The 27,159-nt window shown below is 41.1% G+C and overlaps 1 protein-coding gene across 8 annotated transcripts in view; it reads right to left on the minus strand.

The window, feature by feature from the left end:
* Positions 1 to 27,159, minus strand: part of ryr2a (ryanodine receptor 2a (cardiac)) — a 263,162-nt gene that overhangs the window by 120,809 nt on the left and 115,194 nt on the right. For 6 of the 8 annotated variants that reach the window (XM_084938488.1, XM_084938482.1, XM_084938485.1 and 3 more), the window contains 16 exons: positions 26,429 to 26,603; positions 24,710 to 24,918; positions 24,410 to 24,580; positions 23,337 to 23,482; positions 23,060 to 23,174; positions 22,738 to 22,898; positions 18,555 to 18,711; positions 13,891 to 13,977; positions 13,290 to 13,421; positions 8,052 to 8,146; positions 7,790 to 7,965; positions 6,781 to 7,433; positions 3,950 to 4,150; positions 1,566 to 1,671; positions 1,267 to 1,410; positions 23 to 150 (listed from right to left, as the gene is read on the minus strand). In XM_084938488.1, coding sequence (XP_084794614.1) covers positions 23 to 150; positions 1,267 to 1,410; positions 1,566 to 1,671; positions 3,950 to 4,150; positions 6,781 to 7,433; positions 7,790 to 7,965; positions 8,052 to 8,146; positions 13,290 to 13,421; positions 13,891 to 13,977; positions 18,555 to 18,711; positions 22,738 to 22,898; positions 23,060 to 23,174; positions 23,337 to 23,482; positions 24,410 to 24,580; positions 24,710 to 24,918; positions 26,429 to 26,603 — 2,856 coding nt within the window. The remainder of the gene's footprint in view (positions 1 to 22; positions 151 to 1,266; positions 1,411 to 1,565; positions 1,672 to 3,949; positions 4,151 to 6,780; positions 7,434 to 7,789; positions 7,966 to 8,051; positions 8,147 to 13,289; positions 13,422 to 13,890; positions 13,978 to 18,554; positions 18,712 to 22,737; positions 22,899 to 23,059; positions 23,175 to 23,336; positions 23,483 to 24,409; positions 24,581 to 24,709; positions 24,919 to 26,428; positions 26,604 to 27,159) is intronic. The other 2 variants (XM_084938484.1, XM_084938483.1) reach the window with 2 other exon arrangements.

Genomic DNA, 27,159 nt, shown 5'->3' on the forward strand with positions numbered 1-27,159 from the left:
CTTTTCTATTACACACACAAACCTGTCCACCAATGCCATCATACTGGCGGTGAAGTAGGACAAACATAGCTCTGACCAGCTCTGGATCCTCTATAACTGACTCCTGAGCCCAGCGCACCATCGTATCGGAAATGAGCTGTTGTAAGGTACCTTAAGGAGAAGGACAGAGAAGGAGGAAGAGAGAGCAGGTCAGAGATTGAATGTCCTGAAGTCAAAGATCTTATTTACTTTTTTTGTCTCATAGCTACTACACTGTTAAAAAAAACATCGTAAAAAAATGGTAATATTCTGGCAGCTGGGGTGCCAAAATACTACCGTAAAATAACAGAAAATAACTTCCTCATAAAAATACGGTTATTTCCAGTAATGAAAATAGAGTTTGTTGCGCTAATTTTACATGGGATTCTGCCTTTTCCAAGTGCTTTTAGACATCAAATTAGGAACAGTTTAACGTGATCAAACAATGAAATTACCTATAAACAAGGTCAATGAATGTGGCAATATGAATCATAATACGTAAATGTACAGAAATATACGGTTAACGGTTGGTTTAAATAATAATGGATTGCATGCCCTGGGACAGACTGACAGAGGTGAGAGTCTTGACCATGGACACAATACCGAGAGTGTCCGAGCCGGGGCCACACCCTCACCCCAGGTGCAGAGGCCTATTTCTGTTCAGGAATGTTGTGAATACTTTGAGATTTATATTAATTGCAATTCCTACCTCTACATTTATTTATGGTTTTTTTAGTTTTTATTCCTATTAATTATATTTTCACTTGTTACCTCTGAATTATTGAATCAGACCTAGATGACATGAGATTTTCAGCAAAATTATAATTCAAATACTCCTTTAATTATTGATTATTCTCATTAATTTTCGATCATTTTATATATTTTTCCATAGTATTACATTTGAATTTAACAGATCATTCTCTCACATAACAGACAAATATTTGTGAAATTATGATACATTTCTGAATGTATTTTTACAATCTAAATATGCATATGTACAAAAATATATATTTAAAAAAACAAGTAAATTGTGTTTTATTATATTTACAGTGATGTTATGTTATTTTACCTTTGACATGTAAAATCACAGTCTACTTGTGTAAATTTAATGATATTCTAGAAAGACAGTACAAAACTGTAAAATATACAGTAAGATACTTTGACATTACTATTTTTTGGAACAGTGTAGGCTTGTACATTTTCCTATTCATTGAGAATTACTAGCAGCTCATTTCAGAATGGCCTTACTGGGTTTCCTGTCTTTTTTTTCCTTTGGCAGGTTGGCCATCTTCTTCTTTAGATAAGCCACTTTCTCCACCAGTGACATGAGTCTACCTCGTATGGTGAAGTCACTGTCACAGTTTATGCCTCTCTCCTCGTCCAACTCTATACCTAGCAAAATGGGCAGATCAATGCATGTATGGTATGTCTACAATTAATGAATACTGACTATACACACATTACTGTTATATTTATTAAATGATATTATGGCTATTGATCTTATTCTGGCAACTGTAGTTAATGCAGCAGTGTATTGTGAAACTGACCACAGTGCCTCATCAGATCTTCATGGAAGTCTAGCAGCTGTTCTCGGATGTATTCAGGACAGGGACACTCCTGCTTCTCATCCTTAAAGTTTAACAGCATGTTGATCTGCAGATTGGTAAGAGAACCTTTAAAGCGACCATTAGATTTTCAATATAGAAATCCAAAGTACATACACATGTTTAGTTACAAGTTACAAGATGGTGTGAAAGCTGAAAGCTTTACTGAAATCATACATGTTGTGCTTTTGGCAGGACCTTTCTGCACTTTGCACAAATGAAAGCCTGGAGACCTCAATGAGCAGAAGAAACACTGTAAAGATCAGTGGACCAAAATTCTTCCACAACGATGCAAGAGAAAATGGTCCTTTTAGGTTATTGCTGGTAAAAGTGGCTCTACAAGATGTCTGTTTAGCTTCTCAGTGATCCAAGTCATGGTACTCTTAAGAGCTTTAAAAGAAGGTGACTGGACTATAAAACTTTTGAAAACATTTCACCTCTCGTACAAGAGGCTTCTTCAGTTCTAAAACCAAGAGAGTCCCAGGTTTTTAAAACGGTAATATTTAAACCCAGTGGGACAGTGGCGTGGGGCAACGCCTCCCAGTGGTTTCACTCCAACATGTGAATCATCACATGTGGAAAAAAGTTGTGGATCACTATCACCAGAGGCTTTGGCTGAAACCATTGTAAGACCTTGCCTTACCTTATCATATGACCTAATGAAGTCACTTGACACAAGATGTAAGTGGGGCCTGGGGGCCTGAGGTACCTGGGAGGGGTTGCTGGGGGATCGCTGACAGTTGGTGTCGTACGCACAGTTGACCTAGACGTCCTCTTTTGCTCCTATAAACCATCTGTTTTCTCGGATCAAGATGTGAATGCTGGCATGCATGAAAGATTGACCTTTATCTTTTAGGTGTAGATGTACAGCCAAGTCTTGTCCTGTTGAGGTGGCCCTTCTATGCTATGTCATGCATTTTTGGAGTGGCTGTTTGGTTTCTCCGATGTAGAGGTGTCACCTGTCCTCACTGCACAGCACAGCATACACTATGTTGCTTAGTCTGTGTTTGGAAGTTTTGTACTTGGGTCAAATCAGTTTTTGTCTGTGTGTGGCTGGGTCTGAAGTAAAGTGGGATGTCACTTTTGGAGAAAATTCTCCTGTTTCTCTTACCAAACCTGCTAAATAAGGGGTGCAAAGTTGTTCTGTTTGTCTTTCTGATCCTCCCTCGCTGGTGTCTGTGCATCTTTGTTGACTTGATGAAAGCCCAATTATGATAACCACATGTTTTAAGAGCTTCCTTTACATGTGTGTGTTCCTTCTTTTTCCCTTCAGGCTTAGAGGGAATATGTTCTGCCCGGTGGTGTAGGGTCCTGATTACTCCAAGTTTGTGTTCCAGAGGGTGATGGGAGTCAAAGAGGAGGTACTGGTCCGTGTGTGTGGGCTTCCGGTAAACTTCAGTGTTGAGGTTTCCATTCTCCTTAATGCGCACGGCGCAGTCCAGGAAAGGCAAACAGTCGTCCTTTGTGTCTTCCCTGGTGAACTTTGTGTTTTTAATCACTGAGTTGATGTGAGCAATGAAGGATTCTACTTTTTGGATTTTGATTTTGACCCAGGTGTTGTCAACATATCTGTACCAATAGCTAATACTATCCCTTTAAAAGAGCCAAGAGTATACTTCAGACCCAGCCACACACTCAGACACAAACTGGTTCATCCCAAAGACAAAACTCCTAAACACAAACTTAACAACGTAGTGCATGCTGTAGCGAGGAACGCCCAGACCTCTACATTCGAGAGACCAAACAGCCACTGGCATAAACACATGGCACAACAAGACTTGGCTCAACGGGACAAGGCTTGGCTGTTCATCTGCATCTAAAGGTCAAAGGTTACTCTTTCGAGGATGCCAGTGTTCACATGCTGGACAGAGAAGACAGATGGTTTTAAAGAGGACTGAAAGAAGCCATCTATGTCCACTGCGAACGGCCATCTTTGAACAGAGACGGGGCTTATGACACCAGCTGTCTGCCATCAATAGTCCAGTGTTGAGATCCCTTCCCAGACGCCTTAACGCCCACTCACTGCCTTCTGACCTCAGTATATCACATGATAGGGTGGGGCCAGGTTTCACTATGGGTTCACCCTCAACCTTGACTGATTAGCTGACAGTTTGCAAAAACTGTGTTTCTATACAAAGCCAAATTAAAATAAAATGTGTATGTAAGTCGCATTATTTACTGCTCTTCACTGAGCAAGAGTCCTCTGCTAGGCAACCATTTGAATTACAGAAAATGTCTGTGCAATAAGATTAATAGCAAGTTGAAGTGCTCCTCTAGATCTGGTTACAGTTATATTTATGCTTTATGTTGTTCTGTGGTGTTCCCACCTGTTCCTGTGGGGGAGATCTGAACTCTTTGGTCTTCTTGGCAGTAAGGGCTGCAGACATGTTGAGTGCCAGCATCACCTCATTGTAACGAAATCGTTGGTTTTCTTGGAGACAAGCCACAAAGTCATCAGAGAAGGCCACCACTGCCTCAATACGATGGCGCACCTGGCAGTCACACAGGTACTGCAGCACATGACACATCTACACACACACACACACACACGCACACACACACACACACACACACACACACAAACAAACAAAATTACATGGTTTAAAGAAGAAATTTTAAAAAATGCACATAGTGGCCATTAGGAAATCTCTTTCTAAAGCGATTTCGATATTAGGGGAAAGTTCTCATTCTGTGAAAAATGCCAAATCATACTGTTCCCTATCTATCATTGTAGGATTTCAACCCTCAACCAAAGTCAAGACCATGCATGACCCTACAAAACTGACAGATGACGCCAATGCAGAAATCCTGCACAAATGAATATACGTCATTACATCATTAAAAAGCTTGTTTAAAGCCCGGTACAAAGAATGTCTCGTTTCTGTTTTTTATGGTAAGTATGATAGGAATTTCACCAGAAATTCTTGGTGTAGCTGCCTCTGTAGGAACAAGAACATTCAGAATTTGCCATAAGATCTGGGTCTTACTGCATGATTCTGGTTCTGGGTTCAGCTTTTTCTTTGATTGGGAACTTTCTGTGGAGTTCGTTCATTCTACCATCTGCTTCTAAAGATAACTGGCAATCTAAATTAGGCTGTCAATATGAGAGTAAATAGCTTTCTGTCTCTTTATGTCAGCCTTGTGATGAAGTGGTGAACTTTTTAAGAAGTACTCCATGTCTCATCCTACGAGACCTAGAGTGTAGCCCAAAGTAGCTAAGATAACTCATGGATAAGTGTTCTTGCAGCATAACTAAGTGGTGGTTTAGCATTAACTAGTCCACCCCTAACTATAAGCTTTACCAAAAGGGAAAATTTTAAGCCTAATTTTAAAAATATAGAGAGTGTCTCTCTATCTATATAAATCCAAACAGGGAACTGGAAGAGGGACCAAATAGCTGAAGCCTCTTCCTTCCATTCAGATTTTAAATACGCTAGAAACCCCAAGTAAGCCTGCAGTCTGACAGAGACGTGATCTGTTAAGAAAATACAGATCACTTGTTAAGATTGGTCCCACATTCACGTGTGTCTTCAAGACACGAGCTGCACTCACAGATCATGACAACAGTGCAGTGGTTTGAATACCTAAAATGTTATGATCAGTAGCACTGAATGCTATTGGACAAGCACTGTCCACTGTCAGAGGCCATAAGAAGATCATTTGTAACCTTCACTAAAGCTGTTTCTGTGCTGTGATGAGCTCTGAAACCTGACTGAAACTCTTCAAATAAACATCCCTTTGCAGATAATCAGTTAGCTATTTTACAACTACTCTTTCAAGGAGTTTTGAGATAACAGATGGTTTGGAGGAAGTAATTACTTAAGTCAGAAAGATCAATCTGTAAATATCAATGGCACTGAAAGTAGCTGTACATAATGGTCCATTTGAGATGCTTATTTTTTCTCTAATTGTTAAAATTTCATTTGTGAAGAAGTTCATCACGTCATTACTAGTCAACATTAAAGGCCCAACAGAGCTGTGACTTTTTGTCAGCCTGGCTAAAGTGCTGAATACAAACCTAGGGTTGTTCTTATTTTCTTCAATCAGTGATGAATAATAAGATATTCCAGCTTTATGGAGGGATTGAATATGAAGGAGCAAACTATTTCTCCAGGCTAAATGATGATCTTCTCAATTACTGAGACACCATTTCCTCTCTAGCTTACGTGTTATCTGCTTTAAGGTGCATATTTGTGAGCTATACCAGGGCATGAAGTACTTCTGATTTAAGGCTTTCTCTTTCAGAGGAGCAACAGTATCCAGTTGTATTAAGTGAAGATGTAAAAATATTAACAAGATAATCGACCTCTGTGGGAGTAGCATTCAGGTTGCTGCTCTGGACACAGAAGAAGGTAACAGTGGAGTAAATCAATCTGTTGATCAATTATTAAATCATTTACTAACAGGGACTTGGAAAAGACGACCGTATTATTTAAAAATTCTATGTGAAAGGGCCTTTATGGTATGTGATGTATTAAGTTATTATAATTTCTCCGGTACTTCGATGATGCATAACTGTACAACATATATTTACCTTTGCTCCCATGTCTGATTGAGACTTTTGCACAACTGAAATTCTTCTTCTGTCTTTGCACTTGTGTTGTGTTTTTCCAAGAAACCAGAACCATGTGCTTACATTGGATTGTTGAATATTCTGATTTTATTTCAGTATACTGCTCACACCATCCTGGCATCTGGATGTCTATGATAAAATGTCTCAAGATTTGTCATAAGCTATGTTTTTTTTACTTTGTTGCTTTCTACAGCTTTGTTATCACAGCCAGAGAAGCTGACCTCAGTGCTGATCACATCAGCTTATAGCTAATGTCCTTTTACACACACTACTTCATGTAGGGATTCCTATTTCAACTGGCATGACCTCTGTAAAATCACTTAAGTCAGGTAATATGTGAGTTAATGAAAGTTGTATCAGTTGTCACTGATGCCTGTTCAGTTCTACGCTTTGGGTCTTCCTCGGTCTCGAGATTTCCTTGCATGCACATGGAGGGTCCTAGTTACTAGTTGGAATAACTATAATAATCCCAACTGAAATATAAACAGAATATGACCTTTACCTTAGCAAACAAAAATGGTAAACAACAGTGAATTTCTATATAAGAAATGGATTTCCAAACTGGGAGTTTCTACTTAGTGTCACCTGGAGTTTTACAGGCTCTGGCAGCTTCATCTCTAACAGTCCTTCTTTGGGGACATTCAGCACTCCCTCCTTTCCTCCTCCTTCGGCTTCACACTTCTTTAGCACCTCCAACTCCATGCAAAGTGCATCCTGCTCATTGCGTCGTTCACAGAACACAGAAGGTTCAATCAGTCGGAGGATATTCTTCAGATCTCCGTTTTGGAAAACGCCCATGATGAGCATAGTATATAACAGCTTGATGAGTGGAACAAATAGAAACTCTGTGCTTCCTCCTACTGGGTCCCGTACGTGCATGCTTCCCTCCCGCACTGCCTCTGTCAACATCTCAATGGTTTTAACTTTCAGTATATCTAAGGGGAATTCAGGGCTGTACTGGAAACAATCTCCTGATCCACTGTTGCCGTTGTTAAAGCACGATGGTCCGGGCCCGGAAACAAAATTTGGGGATGTGAAGTGCATTCTGGGTCTCAAAGAGGTGCTGAGTCCAATGCCTGGCAGGCCATGTTTCTTCTTTTCATTTGGGAACAGAGTGATGCTCTTTGTGTCATTTGTCATGGGAACAATGTACTCATTGTTCATCATGAGGCGAGCTGTAGCATAGCTGCTCAGGTGGATGTCGATGAGGAGGTCATAGTAGCCAGCACGAAGAAGACCTGTGAGGACAGACAGAACAAGTTTGATGTCTGCCCTGTAACATTTACATGCTTCTTTATTATGTTCAGTACTATTGCACATATTAATTCTTCTTATGTTTATTGTTTTATGGACTATCTAAGGTGCCAAGGTCAAAAAATTAAATGAAATGAAAAAAATGACACTATTCATATTCTTAACCAGCTGTCCGATTAAGGGTTGTGGTTTTACTCAGACAATTGGAACAGTATTTTATAAGGCTAACGCTGAGAAATAGACATAGATTCAGAAAAAAATTCAAGAGTTTCTATAAAGTAGGTTTACTATATAGAAAATTGAGAATGAGAATATGCTTTATATGCTGTGTGTCTGTTACCTGGCATATATTTATTCTCTATAGCGTAAAGGAGCTGTGCCTCATCCACATGGGAGCAGAGGGCATGAGCTACTCGGTTGTTTCCCAGAGCACAGATGGCAGAGTACAGTCTGAGGGTATGGTAGTGAAATTTTAATAAGTCCTTCTGCTCTGACAGTTCCAGGATATCCAACGACCTGAGCAACAGAAAGGTACACACTGCATGAGAAATGTGAGGGAGGAAGGATGAAAAGGTGTGTGTGTTTAGCTGTGTGGACTGTACCTGTTCTCCTCAGGTATGTGCAGAGACATGAACTGCAGAGGTTTGTTACACTGCACCAGCCAGCCATGTCGATCATTTGCTCTGGATACTGAGACCTGGACAAAAGTCATACACAACATACGCTACATTTGAGATTATTTTTCAGTACTACAGAAAACTTTATATGAAAAGATATTTATCCATCCATCCATGAACGGCTGAAGCTTATCCCAGCTGCCATAGATAGAGACAGACAACCGTTACCTATCGGGCAATTTAGACTGGCCAATTAACCTAGCCCGACTAACTCCATGTCTGTGGAAGGAAGCTGGAGTACCCGGAGAGAACCCACACAAACTCAGGAAGAATGTGCAAACTCCACACAGAAAGGCCCCAGCCAGGTGGTGGAAATGAATTTATTTAAATCCCACAATAAAAATCCATCCCTCCATTTTCTTCCTCTTAATTGGGACCAGGTCACAGGGCAGCAGCCTAAGCACCTCCCACAGGACTCCCCAAGGGACATGGTCAAATGTGCTGCTGACTTCGACTGAGGACATTGTCGGGTGTTGGAAGGAATGCTTCGCGGGTTTCCTTAATCCCACTGACACGCCTTCCTTAGAGGAAACACCCAAACTCAAGTATTTGCTTCAGCCACTGCCCCATTCTGCTTGGCCTGTTGGTACCTACCGGCTGCTTCCAAAGTCCTTCAGGCTAACCAAGCTCAATAGGACTCCTTCCATGGCTGATGGTTCCCTTCCCCTCTGGGGTTGACCATCTGGTTCGACATCTGGTTCGGTGGTTGGTGCATGACAGGCACCAACCACCTTGCGGCCACAACTCAGTGCAGCAGCTTCAGCAGTTTTGGTCCTGAACATGGACCATTTGGACTCAGTGTCCCCAGTCTCCCTCGGAATGCTGTCTAACTCTGTTGGAGGTGGGAGTTGACGCAGGCGAAAGGGATATTGGATGCCCACCCCATCCCATCAGCCCAGCACACATTGCACCTGACCCCTACGGTGCCTCCTGCAGTTTACCATGACCTAGCTGAAGTGTTTAGCAAGGACTTGGCTCTCTCACTTCCTCCGCAGAGACCATATGACTGTGGATGTGATCTGCTCTCGAGGGCACCACTCCCCACCAGTCACCTGTACAGTCTTTCTAAGCCGAAATGGGAGGCCATGGAACACTAAATCAGTGATTCTCTGGCAGCTGGAATAATCCGCCCTTCCAAGTCCCCACTCAGGGCGGGGTTCTTCACTGTGGAGAAAAAGGCCAAGTCCCTCCAAACAAAATAACGATAAAGAACAAGTATCCCCTGCCATTGCTATCTTCTGCTTTTGAACTGTTACAAGAAGCCACCATTTTCACAAAACTGGATTTAAGGAATGCCTATCATTTAGTAAGGATCAAGGAAGGGGATGAGTGGAAAACAGCTTTCAATACCTCCGTTATATTTCTAAAATGTGAGTTCCAAGTTCAGTCTGTCGCTTTTTGGGGGGTTCATTGTGGAACAGGGATGGGGCGATCGTGGCTCAAGAGTTGGGAGTTTGCCTTGTAATCGGAAGGTTGCCGGTTCGAGCCCCGGCTTGAACAGTCTCAGTCGTTGTGTCCTTGGGCAAGACACTTCACCCGTTGCCTACTGGTGGTGGTCAGAGGGTCCGGCTGGCGCCAGTGTCCGGCAGCCTCGCCTCTGTCAGTGCGCCCCAGGGTGTCTGTGGCTACAATGTAGCTGCCATCACCAGTGTGTGAATGTGTGTGTGAATGGGTGGATGACTGGATATGTAAAGCGCTTTGGGGTCCTTAGGGACTACTAAAGCGCTATACATGTCATGGTCCGGGTGTGTGCCAGTGTGTCTCCCTCCGAGCCGGCATCTCCACCCCTGGGAGGGGCCTCAGTGTTCTGCTGATTGTTCACACCTGTGGGTAATTTAGCCGGGGACTCATAAGGCCAGCGCACTCAACCTCTCTTTGCCAGATTCTCAGCTAACCCTAGTTAGTGCAGGCCACCACCGTGATTTCGCACTCGCTTTGTGAATTACCTTGTCTCATCGTGTGTTTCTCTCTTAGCCACACCAAGCTGCCAAACACTAATCTCTGCCGAAGAGCTCCAACCCGGACACTGGACCACCTGACAGTCCCACAGGCTGTTCACCCGAACCACCTGCCTGCCTCCCTGCCTCCACACCAGGAATTTCGGACCACACACCCGGACCACTCACCCCTCCACGTCACCACCGACCACCCGCGGCAAGTACGCAGTACGAAGGAAGATTCAGAACGAACAGCTTATCCATACTTCTCCTGAACCATACCTGAACGTCTGTACTCTATTTACAGTGACTCTGACCCTTTCCCTGGACCCAGTGTGACTCTCCCTCCAGCCCAATCCCCGGAACTGCTGTTTCCACTGACCAAGACCAGATTGCTTACTTAGCCCAGGCTGCTTAAGACCCCTTTGATTCAGTTGTGGCACTTCGCACTTGTTAACCTCACTTTCCAGTTTATGAACACTTACTGAGTAAATAAACATCGTCTCTAAAACTACTTACGTCCTGTTTATGTCACCTTTGAGGCGGCCTCGGCCGTGACAATACAAATACAGGCCATTTACCAGGGCCAGCTGCAGGTGGATCCAGCTAAAATTAAGGCAGTGGTAGAATGGCCGGAGCCCCAGACTCATAAGCAGCTGCAGAGGTTTCTGGGCTTTGTAAATTTCTACAGCAATGATTTCAGTCGCATTGCTCTGCCCTTGGCATGTTTAACCTCTCCCAAAGTTCCTTTCCAGTGGGCACCTGCGGCGCAGCAACCATTCTCCCAACTCAAAAATAAGTTTGCCTCCATGCCCATCTTGCTGCAACCAGACCTCTCTCAGCCATTCATAGTAGAAGTGGACACGTCGGATCGGAGCGGTGTTATCCCAGCACTCTGTGGGTAAGCTTCACCCATGTGCATATTTCTCTTGTTCAGGCTAAGCGGAACTATGACGAGGGAGATCGAGAATTGCTGGCCATAAAGCTCGACTTGGAGGAATGGAGGTGCTGGCTAAAAGGGACGGAGCAGCCACTGATCATCTGTAAAGGCCGCAAAAACCTCAAGTACCTGCAAATGGTGAAGTGCCTCAACTATTGCCAAGCCAGGTGGGCCCTGTTCTTCACTCGGTTCAATCCGACCATCCTGCCTGCAGCCTGCATCATAGGGGCCCTCACATGGGAGACTGAAGGTCTAATGAGAAACGCAGAGTGGGAAAAACCTGACCCTGGAACGGGCCCTCCTAACTGACTATACATACCCACCGCAGTGCGCAGCAAGGGGATTCAGTGGGCCCACTCTGCTAAGTTTAACTGTGGGTAAGAACCGCACAATAACACTCATGTAACGCTTGTTCTGGTGACTGTCTCTAGCTCAAGATGTCCAGGATTTTGTTTCTGCTCGTTATACCTGTGCGCATTATAAGGCCTCCAACTCTCCACCAGTTGGGTTTCTCAGGTCCCTGCCTATTCTCAGGAGACCCTGGTCGCACATCGCCCTGGATTTCATAAGTGGACTACCACCATCCTCCGGTAATGCCACCATACGGACCATTGTGGATTGTTTTTCTAAAGCTGCACATTTCATTGCTCTGCCCAAGTTTCCCACCACCTTGGAGACAGCAAAGCTGTTGACTGTTCATTGTTCTGCCTTGGCATAGCTCAAGACGTGTCCGATCGGGGTCCACAGTTCACGTCATGGGTTTGAAAGGAGTTTTTGCTCTGTTCTGGCGGCCCAAGTGAGTCTTTCCCAGACCAGCGGGCAGGCAGAGAGGGCCAACCAGGAGCTGGAGGCAGCTCTATGTTGTGTGGTTTCTTCTTAACAGTCCCACTGGAGCTCTCAGCTGTCATGGGTGGAATATGCCCATAAATTGATGACCTCCTCAGCCAGTGTTCTGTCACTGTTTGAGGTTTCACTGGGATATGAACCTCCGCTCCTTTCCATCACTGAAGGGGAACACGAGGTTCCCTCAGTTTAACACCATCTCCATCATCCTGCCTTTGCATTCCTGACATACACGTTGTTCGGCCAAGTTTTAGCTATCAGAAAAATGGCCTCACTTTTGATTTTAGAATATTTTGGTATATACAGTCGTGACACAAATATTGGTGATGAATTAGAATAGCAGACTGGATGTGTTAAAAAGAAGGGTGATGCTTGAAACATAGGCAACCATCAATGTGTTGCATGTAAAGGCCTTCACAGGCAAGTATGTTGTTGCTACTAAGATCGCACCTAAATCAACTGGATCATCGGATTATCAGATCATCAAGAACTTCAAGGAAAGAGGTTCAATTGTTCTGAAGAAGGCTTCAGGGCACCCAAAAAATCCAATAAGTGCCAGGACTGTCTCCTAAAGATGATTCAGCTGCTGGATCGGGGTGTTGGCCATCACGGAGTTGGCCACGGGGGATACTATTGTCAAACACGATAATTTCAGTTTTCCTGTCATTTAGAATAAGAGAATTACCTGCGAGCCAATTTTTGACCTCGTGCATGCACTCGTGAAAGCCGTGCAAAGACATAACGGGATCATCAGTTAATTCGAAATAGATCTGTATGTCGTCAGCAGGACAATGATCCCAAGCACACCATCAATTCCAAGTCTAAATGAAAAAAAAATATATACAAATGAACACTTTGCTAAAATTCCTTCATAGTGCTTTGACAGATTTATGGCCAAGGATGGCACAACCAGTTATTACTGCAAATATTTTGGATTTACCTGGGTTATGTTTGTCTAATATTAAAATGTGTTTGAGCTTAACCATATGTTAAATATGTTTTTAAAAAAAGAAAGAAAATAAATAAGAAATCAGCAACAGGGCAAATGTTTTTTTTTCACATGATATTGTATTTAATGCCATTTGAGTCTCTATGACAGATGACATAGAAATGGACTATAAAATGGGCCAATACTTGAAAAGCTGTCTTAGACTATTAAGCTCTTTCTACCAGAGAAGATTTGACAAGTTTTTCATGGGTAAAATCCACATACTAAACTCTGCAGCGCAAACCACACATGTGTTTTCCTTACAAATGTGGCACCATTTAAGGGGAAATAAACAGTCATGCCAGTGGCATGAGATTTAATTTAAAAGTAGTGCTTTATTATATGAGATGCTTATGAAGGGCAGATAGTGTACACACTCTGCATGAGTTTGCAGGTGGCAGGTTTGTGTCCCGGGCCTGTAATAGTAATGCAGAGCTATAGTAAGACACCGTTACCTTAAGGAAGTGGTTGGAAACACGACTCCATAAAACAGGAGTAAGAAACTGTACGTGCAGCCGTGGAGGACATTGGGAAACTGGGTTCTTCTTCTCACTCTTAAACAGACCAGCTGATAGAGGCATCACATTCTGACAGGACACAGAAAAAGAGTTGGATAATGACCAAATACATACATATCTATATATATCTATCTATATACATCTCTCTCTCTCTCTCTCTCTATGTGTGTATATATATATATATATATATATATATATATATATATATATATATATATATATATATATATATATATATATATATATATATATATATATATATATATATATATACATATATATATATATATATATATATATATATATATATATACATATATAAACAATACTACTAAGAAGCTGCTGACCATAATGGACTTGTTTAACTTCATTTAAATGAAGTTGTTTTCAGTGACCAGTCTCTTTTAATAATTATTTTACCAAGAGTCATTCTCTCAGTTCTTCCCTTTTTGTTTTTGATTTGTGTGTGTGTGTGTGTGTGTGTGTGTGTGTGTGTGTGTGTGTGTGTGTGTGTGTGTGTGTGTGTGTGTGTGCTCACCTTAATACGACCCAGTTCAAACTGGAAGACATTAGGACTTGTGGCCTTTGCAAAGACTGCAGGGAACAGTTTAGTACTGGGTTCCACCTGTGCATGGGAAAAGTTTCTAAAATTACCTATAAATGCTGAGGTGATCTGTCAAATATAATCTTTGGACTGTCAAAGTCCATAACTGCCGCACTCTGAAATTTTGAGACACAGTGTGCAGTCAGAGTGGCAGATTTAGTGTTGTTGTGCTGGTAATACTGAGTGTGCAGTATGAGACATGCCTGAGACACACAAAGTAGATTTGTACCTACAGTTGTGGTCAGAAGTTTGCATACATTCATCATAGGACTGAATGTCATGGTCTCTTTCAAACATTTGCTTTGGTCTCTCACTATGGGGAATGCTCTCGCGGGATTGTCCGCAGAAGCCTCTATGTCATTACTCCAGCAGCAGAGGTGACTCTTGGGCTTCCTTTCCTGGGGGTCATCCAGCTGCCATGCAGACATTTAAAAATCCCTCGCTGCCGAGTTCCTCTGGAATTGCAGAACCCACTGGCCTAGGAAGCACATCCTGCCTGCTGTTCAGACCACAAGAAGAAGCTGACCACCTAACATCCCCCATGGATGAGCTGGACCAGCACATGCTCTGTGTTCTCTTCAGGACCCAGTTCCAGAGCCCATTTGAAGAAGTGTGTTCTGCCTGGGACCTGATTTTAGATCACGCAGTGCACATTCCGATAAAGAGACGACAAGATGCTTTTCAGCTGAGTCAAGGGTGTCACAGTCTCACTAGCACACACAGTTTATTAAAAACTCATCAAGTGCATCCAGGCATGTTGCTGAGGGCACAGGAAAAGTTTGTGAAAAACACAGAAAACATGTTGAAAAACATATTGCCCTCACACACAAACACCACTGGGGTCCATTTCCTTGTGGTACCCAGCCCCATGAATGCTGGGCAAAAACAGGCCAGGGTTGCAGAACCTGTTTCTGCCACAAGAGGAAGCCAAAGCGCCCTCCACTGTGGGCTGCCTGGCTTTGAGCCCTCTCTCAGCAAGAACAGAAGGGTGGCAAGCTCTCCCTACACCAGAGTGGGTTGTGAGGACATTAGAGCAAGGGTACTGCTTGCAATTTGCAACCACCCTTCCCAGATTTTCCAGAGTGATTTTCTCTCTTGTAAAAGGCGAATCATCCAGAATTTTGAAAAATAAATATTTACGAGAGAACTATAGTTATGAAAAATATCTCAGGAGCAGAGCCAATGCAGCTTTTACTCAAAGAATTTTCTTGTTCCCAAGAAGGGTGGAGGACTGCGTCCGATTGGACTTAAGGGCACTAAAGCCGCATCTCAGGTCGTACAAATTCAGGATGCTGACAAATCCCACTCTAGTGTGCCCAGAAAATTGCTTTACATCAACAGACCCTTAAAATACCATATTTTGACATTCACATTTGCCCGCCTCACAGGAAATTCCTTTCCTTTTACTCTCACCCAGAGCGCCTCGTCCTGTGGGCTTGGCCTGTGAAAGTTTAGTACAGGACTCCCTCAAAGGGTCATAGCCAGCAGAGCTAGAGCCCCCTCCACAAGATCACGATATGAGAATAAGTGGAGGTTATTTGAGGAGTGAAGTGAAAATGTCACACTCTCTCCTTTCAGTGCTCTGTAACAGCTGTTCTCTTTTTTTCCCCAGGAGCTGTTACATAAAGGAAATGTCTTTCCAACAATTAACGTATATCTAGCAGCCATTTCACCCTGCATCACCCGCTAGTCTGCCATTTTATGAAAGGGCCACGAACGCCCGTGTCTGAACCTCCCTATGTACGAGGTCCTGGTCCTGGCAGCAGTTTCACAGCCACCATTTAAGTTTCCCCACAGTGAGATTTATCAGAGAATAGTGGTTACAGTATAGAGTAACCTCAAGTTTTTAAAATGTTCTTCTTTCGTTGTAAAATGACTATACAGCATACATGTTTAATGACTTCAAAAAACAAAAGGATTGGATGCACATGTTCGTATATATATATATATATATATATATATATATATATATACATATATAAATATACCTTCTGGATAAAGGTTTTGTGGTCAGACAAGACAAAGATTGAGCTATTTGACCACAAGCAGTATGCTAGGAGGAGTAAGATGAAGTGGAGTGGGGCTTTTAAACCAAAGAAAACTGTACTAGCTGTCAAATCTGATTGTGATAGCATCATGCTTTAAGGTAGTTCTGCTGACTGTGGCATTGCTACAATGAACAAAGTGGATGGAATAATTAAGCTAGAGCCGGGGTCCCCAACCCCAGGACTCAAGTCCAAATCCAGACCCCGAGGGAGTTTTGCCTGGACCGCAAAGCATTTAATCATTTACTATGTAGTTAGGTAATTTACTCCTGCCGGCTGCGTGGCTGACTTTTGAACAGGTGTGAAAGGCAGCTATGTGGTTTAGCAAAATTCTGGTCCACACTCCAAGCCAGCTGGTGGCGGTATTGCACCACCAACCACCAAAAAAACAACAAAGAAGAAGAAACTGCAGGTCCTCAACACAGGTTGCTAAATTCCAACCCTGGGAGATAGTGCTTGCTGACAGTACAATGGTGACTTGGTGGTGCAGAGTGAGTAAAAAAAGAATGGCTTTGTCAAAAATGCATAAAGTCCACGAAAATCGGACATTAAAAGATAAATGGACAGGCTTCGCTCACAACTGACTAATGAGCATTTGCGTGCATGCTTAAGAATTGAACTGAGCCCATTTCAACCAAAGTTTAAAATGATAGCTGCAAATGTCCCTGCAAGTTCCTCCTACTGAAGTGAGAGCCAGCACTGTTCTGGAATATGTTCTAAGTTACGTTGTGTTGGGTTTGTCAAACATATTTTCTGCGCCGTTTAAAGCACTTGTTGGTTTATGAGCAATAGATGTTGTGTAGATTATTGCATAATTTCATTGTTAAACAGTTTTTTGTTTAACATTCGTTCTTTAACTGGATTGCATTTTTCTGTTCAGCAGATGATTTAATAAGCGTACGAATTATTGATCAGTAGTTACAAATCTATATTGTTAATTAAATATTAAAGAAAAATTAAAGAAAATATTTTTGTCGGTTCATTTAAAAGGTTCGGACCCCAGATTGATTGGATGACGGAGGTAGTGGACCTCTTGCTATTTTAGTTGGAGACCCCTGAGCTAGAGGATGGTCCCCAAATTCTGGACCTCAAATGAAAAGCGAGATGGTTGAAATTTGGGCACAACTGGGTGTTACAAATATCCAGAACATCCAGAATTATGGCAGAAGCGTACTGGTAGCTAACGAATATGTATGGTTGAGGTGTAACTTGCTAATTGACATTCAACCAAATATTAGTGGATCTTATATCTTTTCAGTAAAAATCCAAAATAAATTCGAACTTCAATCTATTCAGTCATTCCACAATTCAAAGAAATCAACACAAGCCTAAAATTACCATCACAGTATTTCCCACAATGAGTCTCTGTCAACTTGTGACCACAACTGTAGTTGCTAGCAGTACTACAGTACTGCTACCTGCATTTTGTTGGAAGTGTGATATCAATTTCTACCAAACTGTTGATTTAAGTTTTAATTTAAATCTAAGATTATTTCTTAGCTACATTCCATTCAGTTTTCTTTTAGACCTTCATTTGAATTCAGTGAGTTTTTTTTTTTTAACTTTGCCTCAGTACACCACCACACTGGATTTTAAAACAAACAATTAAGATGTGATCAAAGTGTAAAATTTTAGCTTTAATTCAGTGGGTTTCAAATTCCCTGAGTAGTGAATTACAGCCATTTTTATAGTGCCCCATTATCAGGGGCTCAAAAGTAATTGGATATGAAATATCAGGATTGATTTTAATACTTGGATTAAAATCTTTTGTCAGTGACTGTCTTAAGTCTAGAATCCAAGAAATCCCACATGATGCTTTGCAGGAATGTTACTACACCCACCTTCAACTTCCAGCAAAGGCTAACCTGGAAATCCTGTCAACTGAAATCAGCAGTTTGTGGACTGCTGCTTTCACTGTGGACTGTCTGAATTTACATTCACAAAGGTATTGATTGTAGACTTTCACAATGATACGCCTACGCCCTTCAGGACTTTAATGACTGATTGATGCTGTGTAGGTTTTGTCTTAGCCAAGGAAATAATTTTACAATTTCTTGACTCTTGTGATGTTGCTGTGCTGAGAAGTGCATTCCTTCTTTTTAAGACTCTGATGATTTGCATGCAAAGTTTATATAATTCTTGACAGGTTAAGTTGGTTGTGCACATTAATTATTGCTTCCTTCCTTCCATCATATTTCTTTGTACATCACATTTAGAGTGCTTGAAATCAACTCCAACGATTAATGCTACACTTCAGTCACATCTTCACTGTTTTAGAATACACTGTGGTGGTGTACAGAGGCAACATTACAGAAACTGGTTAAATGTCCATTAAGTTAGAGATCCATATATGTATTTTTTTGATGAGTCAGTGGATGCCTGGTTCATTAGTAGGCAAGGAAAGGTGGAGGACAACATAGTGTGTTTGTAGATGGAGACATGGTTTTATCAGAACTGGTTCAAAAAACAAAAAAGCACCTATTTCCTTGCAGAATAAAAAAAATAAAATGATGTACAAAAATGAAAACCTGGAATCAAACCATACATATTTACCTGGTAGTATGTGCTGAGTTCTTTGCCATTGGCTGTGAATGTCAGCAGACCGTTTGTAGTGTCAACCAGACAGCCAATCTCTAAGCCGTTGTTCCTCCCCTGACTGGGGCTGCTGCTTTCTCCACCCCACACCATGTAACAGTTGCTGCGTTTTATGCTGCAGGACACAAGTGGAAAGTAATGTAGAGTTAGGTCCATAATTTTCTGTTGTGCCTCTGTACATCACAACAGTGGATTTTAAGTCAAACAACCAATATGTGACTGAAGTGCAGACATTCAGCTTTAATTCGAGGGGTTTTATAGAATTTTTGCACGAACGTCTTAAGAACTTTAATTATTTTTATACGTAGTCTCTATTTTCAAATTATTTGAAAAATTGAATTGGCCAGTTCCTTTGTTTTTCAGACTAAATGGTAAATGGACTGGTTCCTATGTACCACGTTTCTACTGCATTCTAGCTAAGACACACACACACACACTCATATTCTGAAGAATGCGTTCGAGAGCAACATGGGGTTAGCATCCTGCCCCGTTCTTTAACTGCATCCTGTATCTTCTGGATGAGGTAGTTTGCATGTGTTTATGTGTTTATCTGGATCTGTGCATTTCTCGATGTTTAAGTATTTTAGTGAATGAATCAGTTTGTGTCTGTAAGCCTTTACAGGAGTGTGTGGTGGCTGCAATAAAGAAAAGTGAGTATTTCAATTTGCCCGGTACATTAATGGAAAATGTTGTGCTGCTCTAAACAAGATGTTATGATGGTGTAGATGTGGTTATGAATGTCAATAATAATTCAGTGTCCAACATAACAGTCCCAAAAGGCTTAAAATCCAGGCTTCCCCGGTGTATTGTAGCACAGATTAATTGCTGACTTTAATTTTGAATATAAGCTCCAAAGAGATGGCAGTACAAGTGAGAAAGGTCATCATAGAGTTGAGGGGTGGGAAGTGCTGAAGTTCAAATACTTTGTTATTCTGCTTAAGAAGAATTTTCAGGTATCTCTACTTTACTTGACCATTTATTTTCTGACAACTTTTTACTGTAAACCCTACATTTTCACACAAATATCTGTATATTCTTTTCCTTAAATTTATAAAAAAGAAAAGGTGTATTGCTTTACATTGAAGACATTTGAAGGGAGTTTTTAGTTCCCTGCACTGCCGCCTTCAAACGTCAGACCAATTTCAGCCTAAATGGAGGGAACAGTAACACACTGATGTATCCATCACCAGGGCTGATCCCATACAAAGAGATGAAAGAAGCAAAAACATATAATTTGTGCATTATTTATAGCTCTGTGGTTATAATTGAGCCAGAGCCATCTGGAACTGCGTTTTTGGTGCAGATGTCCATAAGTTTTAGTCGCAGTAATTCAGCATCTAGTAAGCCCTAAGGAAGAGTGAGCATGAAGGGAGCAATGGATTTTTTTTTTCAAATGCAGGGTTTCTAGAACGTTTCCAATCTACAAACATCATTGCAAAAACTGTGTGCATGCAGTTGGTCATATCGTGTGCTGGTGTTTTTCCCAACGACACTAAAGAGTGCAAGGTAATCTAAGGAGCTTGGAGAGAAAGTGACTGGAATTCATGAAGATGTTTAAACTCTCATCCAAGAGGCTTCTTCAAGTTCTTAAACCAAATGGTGGAGAGTCTGAGGTCTTTAACCCTTAATGAGGGTTGTCCCTTAAGAGGGTCGTTAATCATGTGCTTCATCACATTAGCCAGGGTTGAAAAAGGGAGTGGGTCTACCACTGTGAGACCGTGCCTCACCCTACGATTTGACCTATTAGGCCACCTAACACAAAATGTGAGTGGTGTTCAGGGAAGGAATCTGCATTGTAGGTGGCTGACAATTCGTGTTCTAAGCCACCACCTCTGTTCATGATGTCTATTTACAGTGGACATATATCACGTCTTTCAAATCATCTGTCTTCTCAGTCCAAACTGTGAACACTGGCATCCTCGAAAGAGTGACCTTTGATCTTTAGGTGCAAATGTAGAGCTGGACTAGGGCTGTGCAATATGACCAAAATCTCATATCCCGATATAAGACATCTATCGTCCTGATAACGTTATAAATCACAAAAATTTAACATTTTCTGCAAATTCTGTGAATCTCGGGCAGCTCGACTTGCGTGAAGTGTTTCCAGCTGGGCGTCGTGTAGCTGGAGTCGAGTGTTTTAACCGATGTATGAAACGATACATTTTTAGACATAAGTTGTAACGGCCGCCGTTTTCTTTGTGAGTATTTATTACACGGCGTGCTGCGGGGAAAAGCCTGTTCTAACGTTTGAGTCTAAGGTTTATTTTTTAGCACCTGACGACTCTTTTTTGCTTCTTATCCATAAATACTCTGCATACTCTTTCACGTGATTCAGTTTATTTTGAAAAGTCTCAACAGGATCTTGAGCTTTATTGTGAAAGGTTTCAAACAAGCGGACACGCGATGGTTTTACCGTCGTTGTTGCTAACGACAACGCATAAAAACAGGCGCTTGTCCGTCAGCAGTGTGGTTATATTAAATATAAGAGAAAGAGAGAACTTTAAGAAATGAATATAGCCACTACAGTGACCATCAAAACCATGAAAAAATATTGCCGTAAACAGTTTATTTTGCGACACCACGAAACAAACGATAGCGTAAAATGAAACGATAGATGGTTTTATATCGTCATCAGATATATATGGTTATATCGAACAGCCCTAAGCTGGACCTTGTTCTGTCAAGGTGGCTCTTCTATGTTTATGGAGTGTCTGCTTGGTTTCTCCAGTTTTACCAGAACTGCACTGGAACTTTTACCTGAGCAAGTAGTGTTAAGTATCTGTACTTAAGTAAAGAATTCGGTACTTTGATACATCAAGCCTTAGGAGTAGCCAAATTAACAATCTGTTACATTGTTAAAACAAAGAAATACACTGGCCATCTCATCAACACCAAAATCCTGAACAACCAAAGAAAGCAACTAAAGGGCATAATAACAGAATTATTTCCCTGGTTAAACAACTTCACCACATCAAACCAACTCGTTCTTGACTTGAGTGAGTGTTAGAACTATAGACTTTTCTACAACCAGGAGACATCCTCATGGATGGAAATACAGACAAATCAAGATGAGGTTGTGCCAGAATTATGGGAAGAAAAAACTAAAGTAAAGGAACAGTTCATGGTCCAGAGCATGCTACATCATCACCAGTGATGATGTGACTGCTGATAGCAAAGTGAATTCTGAAGTATGCAGGGCTACCCGCTCTGCTCAGGTTCAGCCTGATGGTACAAAACTAATTGGATGGCTCTTAACAGTGCAAATAGATAATGACACAAAGTATATTCAAATTTTAAAAAATGAGTTATTCTTCAAATTCCAAGTCAGTAACCTCATATTAAATAAACAGATGCTATTCGGTTACTGAAGATAAAAAAACAGTTATTGACTCCAAAGGATTTCACATCCAAATATCAATCATTAAATTTAAGCTTTCTGCAAAAGACTGGTAACCTACCAGCAGTGTATCCTGTCTCTCACCCTATGACAGCTGGGTAAGCCTCTAGACTCCAATAGGCTGCAAATCCTAAAAGGTTTTTGCAAAGTTTTTTTTATGAATTAAACCTGAATCATGGTTTGAATACCATAGTCTATCTCACCTGTTGTCAACTTCTAATTTCTACTTCAGCTTGGTGATGCACAATATCACAAACAAGAGGCAACGGGCAGGGCAGAAATATGACATCAAAGCCAAAGTTCCAGAAGCTGCAGTTCCTCTAAAGGCCACTTGAGGCTGGCTCCAAAATCAAATCAATCCCCACAGACTCCCATGTTAAAATGTCCATTTAAAAAGCTTTTTCATAGCATTGCTTATATCCTACTGTATGGGTGGTTTCCCAATTCATAACATGTTTTAACAGTCATCTATGGTGTGGCTGTGACTGAGAAAATGAAGGACACAGGACACCCACTGGCTAATGACAAGTCATTCATGAGCCCACCATTTGCTGTCAGATCCACCCTTTATCATGACATCTAGTGTAGCTACAGCCAACCTTACATAAAGTCTATGGTAAAACATAAACAAGCTGATAAACAGGTGAAACATTCTTACACTCACGCAAAATCCTGCAGCTCTGTTGCAACATGCCACTCAGCCCAGAAACCTATCCATACACTTCCACAAGAGACTTGACTAACCTCTCATGAACTTTGCCCTTTTCATCTCCCAGGGTAACCGTGACAGTCCGGACCTTGTGCAGCTCAAAGCACGGGTCGTACTGATGGAAGTCAGAAGTCACCCAGCCTACCCAAACACTGCTGGGCTCCTGACCTGGGAAGATCCGCACTGAATAGTAGTACTGCAGAAAGAGCAAGAGGTGCAATCACATGTAAACCAATGCAGGAGTTAAAGCACACTGAGCATTTTAAACCAGGTTCAGCAAAAAACATTCATCTCCTATAAATCAAGCCACACTTGCTCACTGGATTTATGAGCTACTCATCATGACAGTTGTCTTACAGTGGAGGCTTGCATGAGGAAATCAGAGCTAACTCTGTCATCAGCCATCACCTCCTCCGATACACGAGCAGATGAGGGACAGCTGTTGTCTGGCTTGTTTCTCTTCAGCGTCAACCTGGTAGATTGGATTAAGAAATAAACACCATGAAAGAGGGGAAAGAGATTGCTAGAGTTCAAAACCTTGGATAAATATCACAAGAGGAACATTTAACAATCTGAAGCCTCATTAATGTGATGTTAATGAGTCAAGGGTTTGTTGAGAGGATGGAGGGATTACCGCTGTTTGAGCTTGGAGGGCTTCTCCTGGTTATAATCTTTGTGGTTGTTGAATTCATCTCTGTCGGGTCCATTGGGACCATTATGACTGTGAGATGACTTCATCAGGACCTCAAAGTCTGACACATTTTCAAAGTCCTCCAACTCCTGCAGAAACACACAACTGAATGCACAACACCACTGCAACAGGAAGTAATCAAAGAAGTCCTGACATAAATCTGTTAAACTCTGTTTTAGGTCACTCTATATAATATCACCCAGACCTTTTAGTACATGTCACGGTTTGTTCAGTGGATTCATGAGACTTTGTAAAAAAAACGAAGAAAATTGTTAAAAAATGTTGTGAAGGAGTTGAACATGATTTTGTTCGACTAATGTAGTTAGATATCAGTCTCCTTGTTTCACAGCAGCTTTAACAGAATCACTACGACTACTATAACATTATTAATTATAAATTATTATAACGTCACAAGCTAGAAAACTGTGAGAGAAGCCAGGTGTCAGATATCAAGTTAACAGTGTTGTAAAATGCCACCTAAATCCAGAGCAGAGACAGAATCAGACGATGAATATGGGACTCTTATTACTTGGTGTTGCTACAACAGCAACAGGAAAACTTTAAAAGCTTTGTCAGAGTCATTATGGACAGGCCTTCAGTTTACACATAAAGATGTGGATCACATAAAATCTGAAACTGAAAAATTGAACTCAACAACTCGTTGCAGTCTAACATTCAACGTGTGTGACATTCTGTTGGCTGTCACTAACAAGATGGCGTAACAACCTAGTAACTGAGCGTATTGTGGAGTCAGTGGGGGAGACTTGAACAGAGGAGAAAGTGAAGAAAATTCTTTCAGAAAAGCTACAACTGGAAATAAACACACCAAGCCCCACACTTCTGCACACATTGTTTGTAACAAGAGGCGATTTGAGTTACTGCTGCAGCTCAGCGCTGATGATCATTCTCTTCAGACCTCTAACAAGGCATTTTTGCCCAGAGAACTCCTGCTCTTGCATTTGCATTTATGCATTTTTGATTGCATTTATGTGAGTTTTACAAATAGCATCTGTTACCCTCTTTGGTGAGAAGAAGCTGCCGTTTGGTGGGCACCTGGTTTCGGCACATTCTATGGGCATGCTAAGTCTGTAGAAGGTAATGTCAGTGTAGCTGTTCTGTGAGCCGAAGGACTTCTGAGTGACCTTCAGGCATGGACACGACTCTATTGTCTCGTCTATCCTCGTCACCTGAAAAAGAAACACACAAACATACTGTCTGTATGTTTTATTCAGCTCAGCTTATTTTTTGGTTATTTATTCAACACGTTTGTTAAATATTGAGAATGTGTTGAAATGTATCCACGGTCCTGTCCTCACCTCGATGTGTTGGTGGTGGAGGGGTACTGGTACAAACTGAGGGAGCCTCTTGCTAAGCCACATGGTGACATCCCGGTTCATGTTAACAGCAAAAGGCTCATAGCCTTCTTGTAGGCCACAAATGGTGAAGTACTTTAAAGTGCTGACATCTTTACCAAAGTTCATTCTCCCAGCCTGACACACACCCAGACTGCAAACTGGTATAAAACCTGTGACAGACAAAAACAGTCAAATCCTATAAAACATATATTAATTATGTATCTTAAAATCTGCGCACTAGATAATCTGCTTCTTTCACATCTAAATGCTATCATAGTCAGTGCTCCTTAATCATCAAAATTATGTTTTGTTTTTTGTTTTGTTTTTGCCTCTCTGGCCAAGAAATACGCCCAACAGATTTATTTTCCCAAGTAGACCATTACGGCTTTTGCTGGTCCACTTCATTGTCATAGGTTATTTGATCTTTATTATATTTTTTACATTTTAAGTTATTACAATCAGAATGGACAGGACCGGAGGACAGAAAAGAGAAAGAAGAAGAGAAGAGACGTTGGGAAGTGAGTTATCATCAAAACTATTCTGACATATTTACCTTTGGGAACCTTAAATCAAAGAAGACAATGCTAAGAAATGAATCTGGTAGATTTATCGGCTGCTGTCCAGATAACATTACTGAGCTTTAGGACTATTAATAAAACAGAGGTATAAATATCCTGTTTCTAAAAGTGGAGTTACTCTGACTTCCAAGAAGAAACCTGAAGCGTTCAAAGTGTTTTTTGCCATCAGTCTTAAACTAAACTGCAGTTCAAAGGATATGCTGGTTAAGCACCTCGGCATCAGCTTGTAAGATAGTAAATGATGACTGTGTTGTAGAAGGAGATGCACTGTGCACTTCATTGATCTGTTTAAAACACTGGACACAGTGACAATTGCATAGACAGCCAAATAATAATTTGGCTTCGGCTTAAAAAAATGACAGACTCTGTGCTTCCTTAGGAAATGCCCATTTCCTGCTCATTCCCTAATTTTGTACAGCCTCTGTATTGGTCTTCCACTTCAGCTTGTTGTATATGTGGACACCTGGATCCTTATATTCCTCCACCACATAAACATATTCTTCTTGGATAGACATTTGATATCTCTATACTGTCTTAAAATTGCTGTGAAGAGTTGGTATCTTACACTCTAAAATAAACAGCTTCTTATTGAAAGATATCCTATATTTCATACAGTGTATCCAGATGTTGCACCTTTGTAATAAAAGCTTTGCTTTTCAATTTATTTACTACTGACTAAATATATTTATATCTATCATCATTGGTTTAAAAATTAACTGGCAACAGTATGGTCAGTCATTTAGTTTTTTTTTCAAATGCCAAAATTTGCTGGTTCCAACCTCTGTGTTAAACGTTTTCTAAGTAACGACTGACATTTTTAAGAGTTTCCTACAGAAATAGTCAGCTGTTAAAAAAAATCATAGTTACAAACTTTGAAACATAGGAGAAACAAATTTAATTAAATGTAAGAAACAGGCTAACAAAATTGACAGACTAATAATTGAGTAAATATGTTCTTTCATCAGTTATTTACCCAGAAGAACACTTGGGCCACCTGCTTTCCCTAGTTGGTATGTTTAGTAAGATTTACTCTTTGGTCTTAAAAATGAGCAGTGTCTCCTGTTTTTACAAATGCATGTGCTGTCCAGGACAGAGTACTGACCTTCACCGACTTCAAAGTCCTTGAAGGCCAGCTCTGATCCAGAATCATCCAGCAGCACTTCTCCATTGAGTGTGAACATCATGGTGTGCTCATTCAGATCCACCATGCAGCCCACCACATCTCCTATCTGCCAGGCTCGGCCAAAGTGTTCATTCCCCTGGTGCCAGCGCTGCACCTAGAAAACACAGTACATGCAGGGGTGCGCGCACACATGCAGTTACAGGAATGATCAGTGTGGAGATGTAGTGGTGTTATTACCAAGGCTTTTGTCTACCCATTAGAAAAAATATTGATTGTTTTTGCCATTTCTATGATGCTCATACAGGGAGTGCAGAATTATTAGGCAAGTTGTATTTTTGAGGAATAATTTTATTATTGAACAACAACCATGTTCTCAATGAACCCAAAAAACTCATTAATATCAAAGCTGAATGTTTTTGGAAGTAGTTCTTAGTTTGTTTTTAGTTTGAGCTATTTTAGGGGGATATCTGTGTGTGCAGGTGACTATTACTGTGCATAATTATTAGGCAACTTAACAAAAAACAAATATATACCCATTTCAATTATTTATTTTCACCAGTGAAACCAATATAACATCTCCACATTCACAAATATACATTTCTGACATTCAAAAACAAAACAAAAACAAATCAGCGACCAATATAGCCACCTTTCTTTGCAAGGACACTCAAAAGCCTGCCATCCATGGATTCTGTCAGTGTTTTGATCTG

This window comes from Perissodus microlepis, chromosome 8, assembly GCF_051167445.1.
Source record: "Perissodus microlepis isolate ML-2025 ecotype Zambia chromosome 8, ASM5116744v1, whole genome shotgun sequence".
Taxonomy (NCBI): domain Eukaryota; kingdom Metazoa; phylum Chordata; class Actinopteri; order Cichliformes; family Cichlidae; genus Perissodus; species Perissodus microlepis.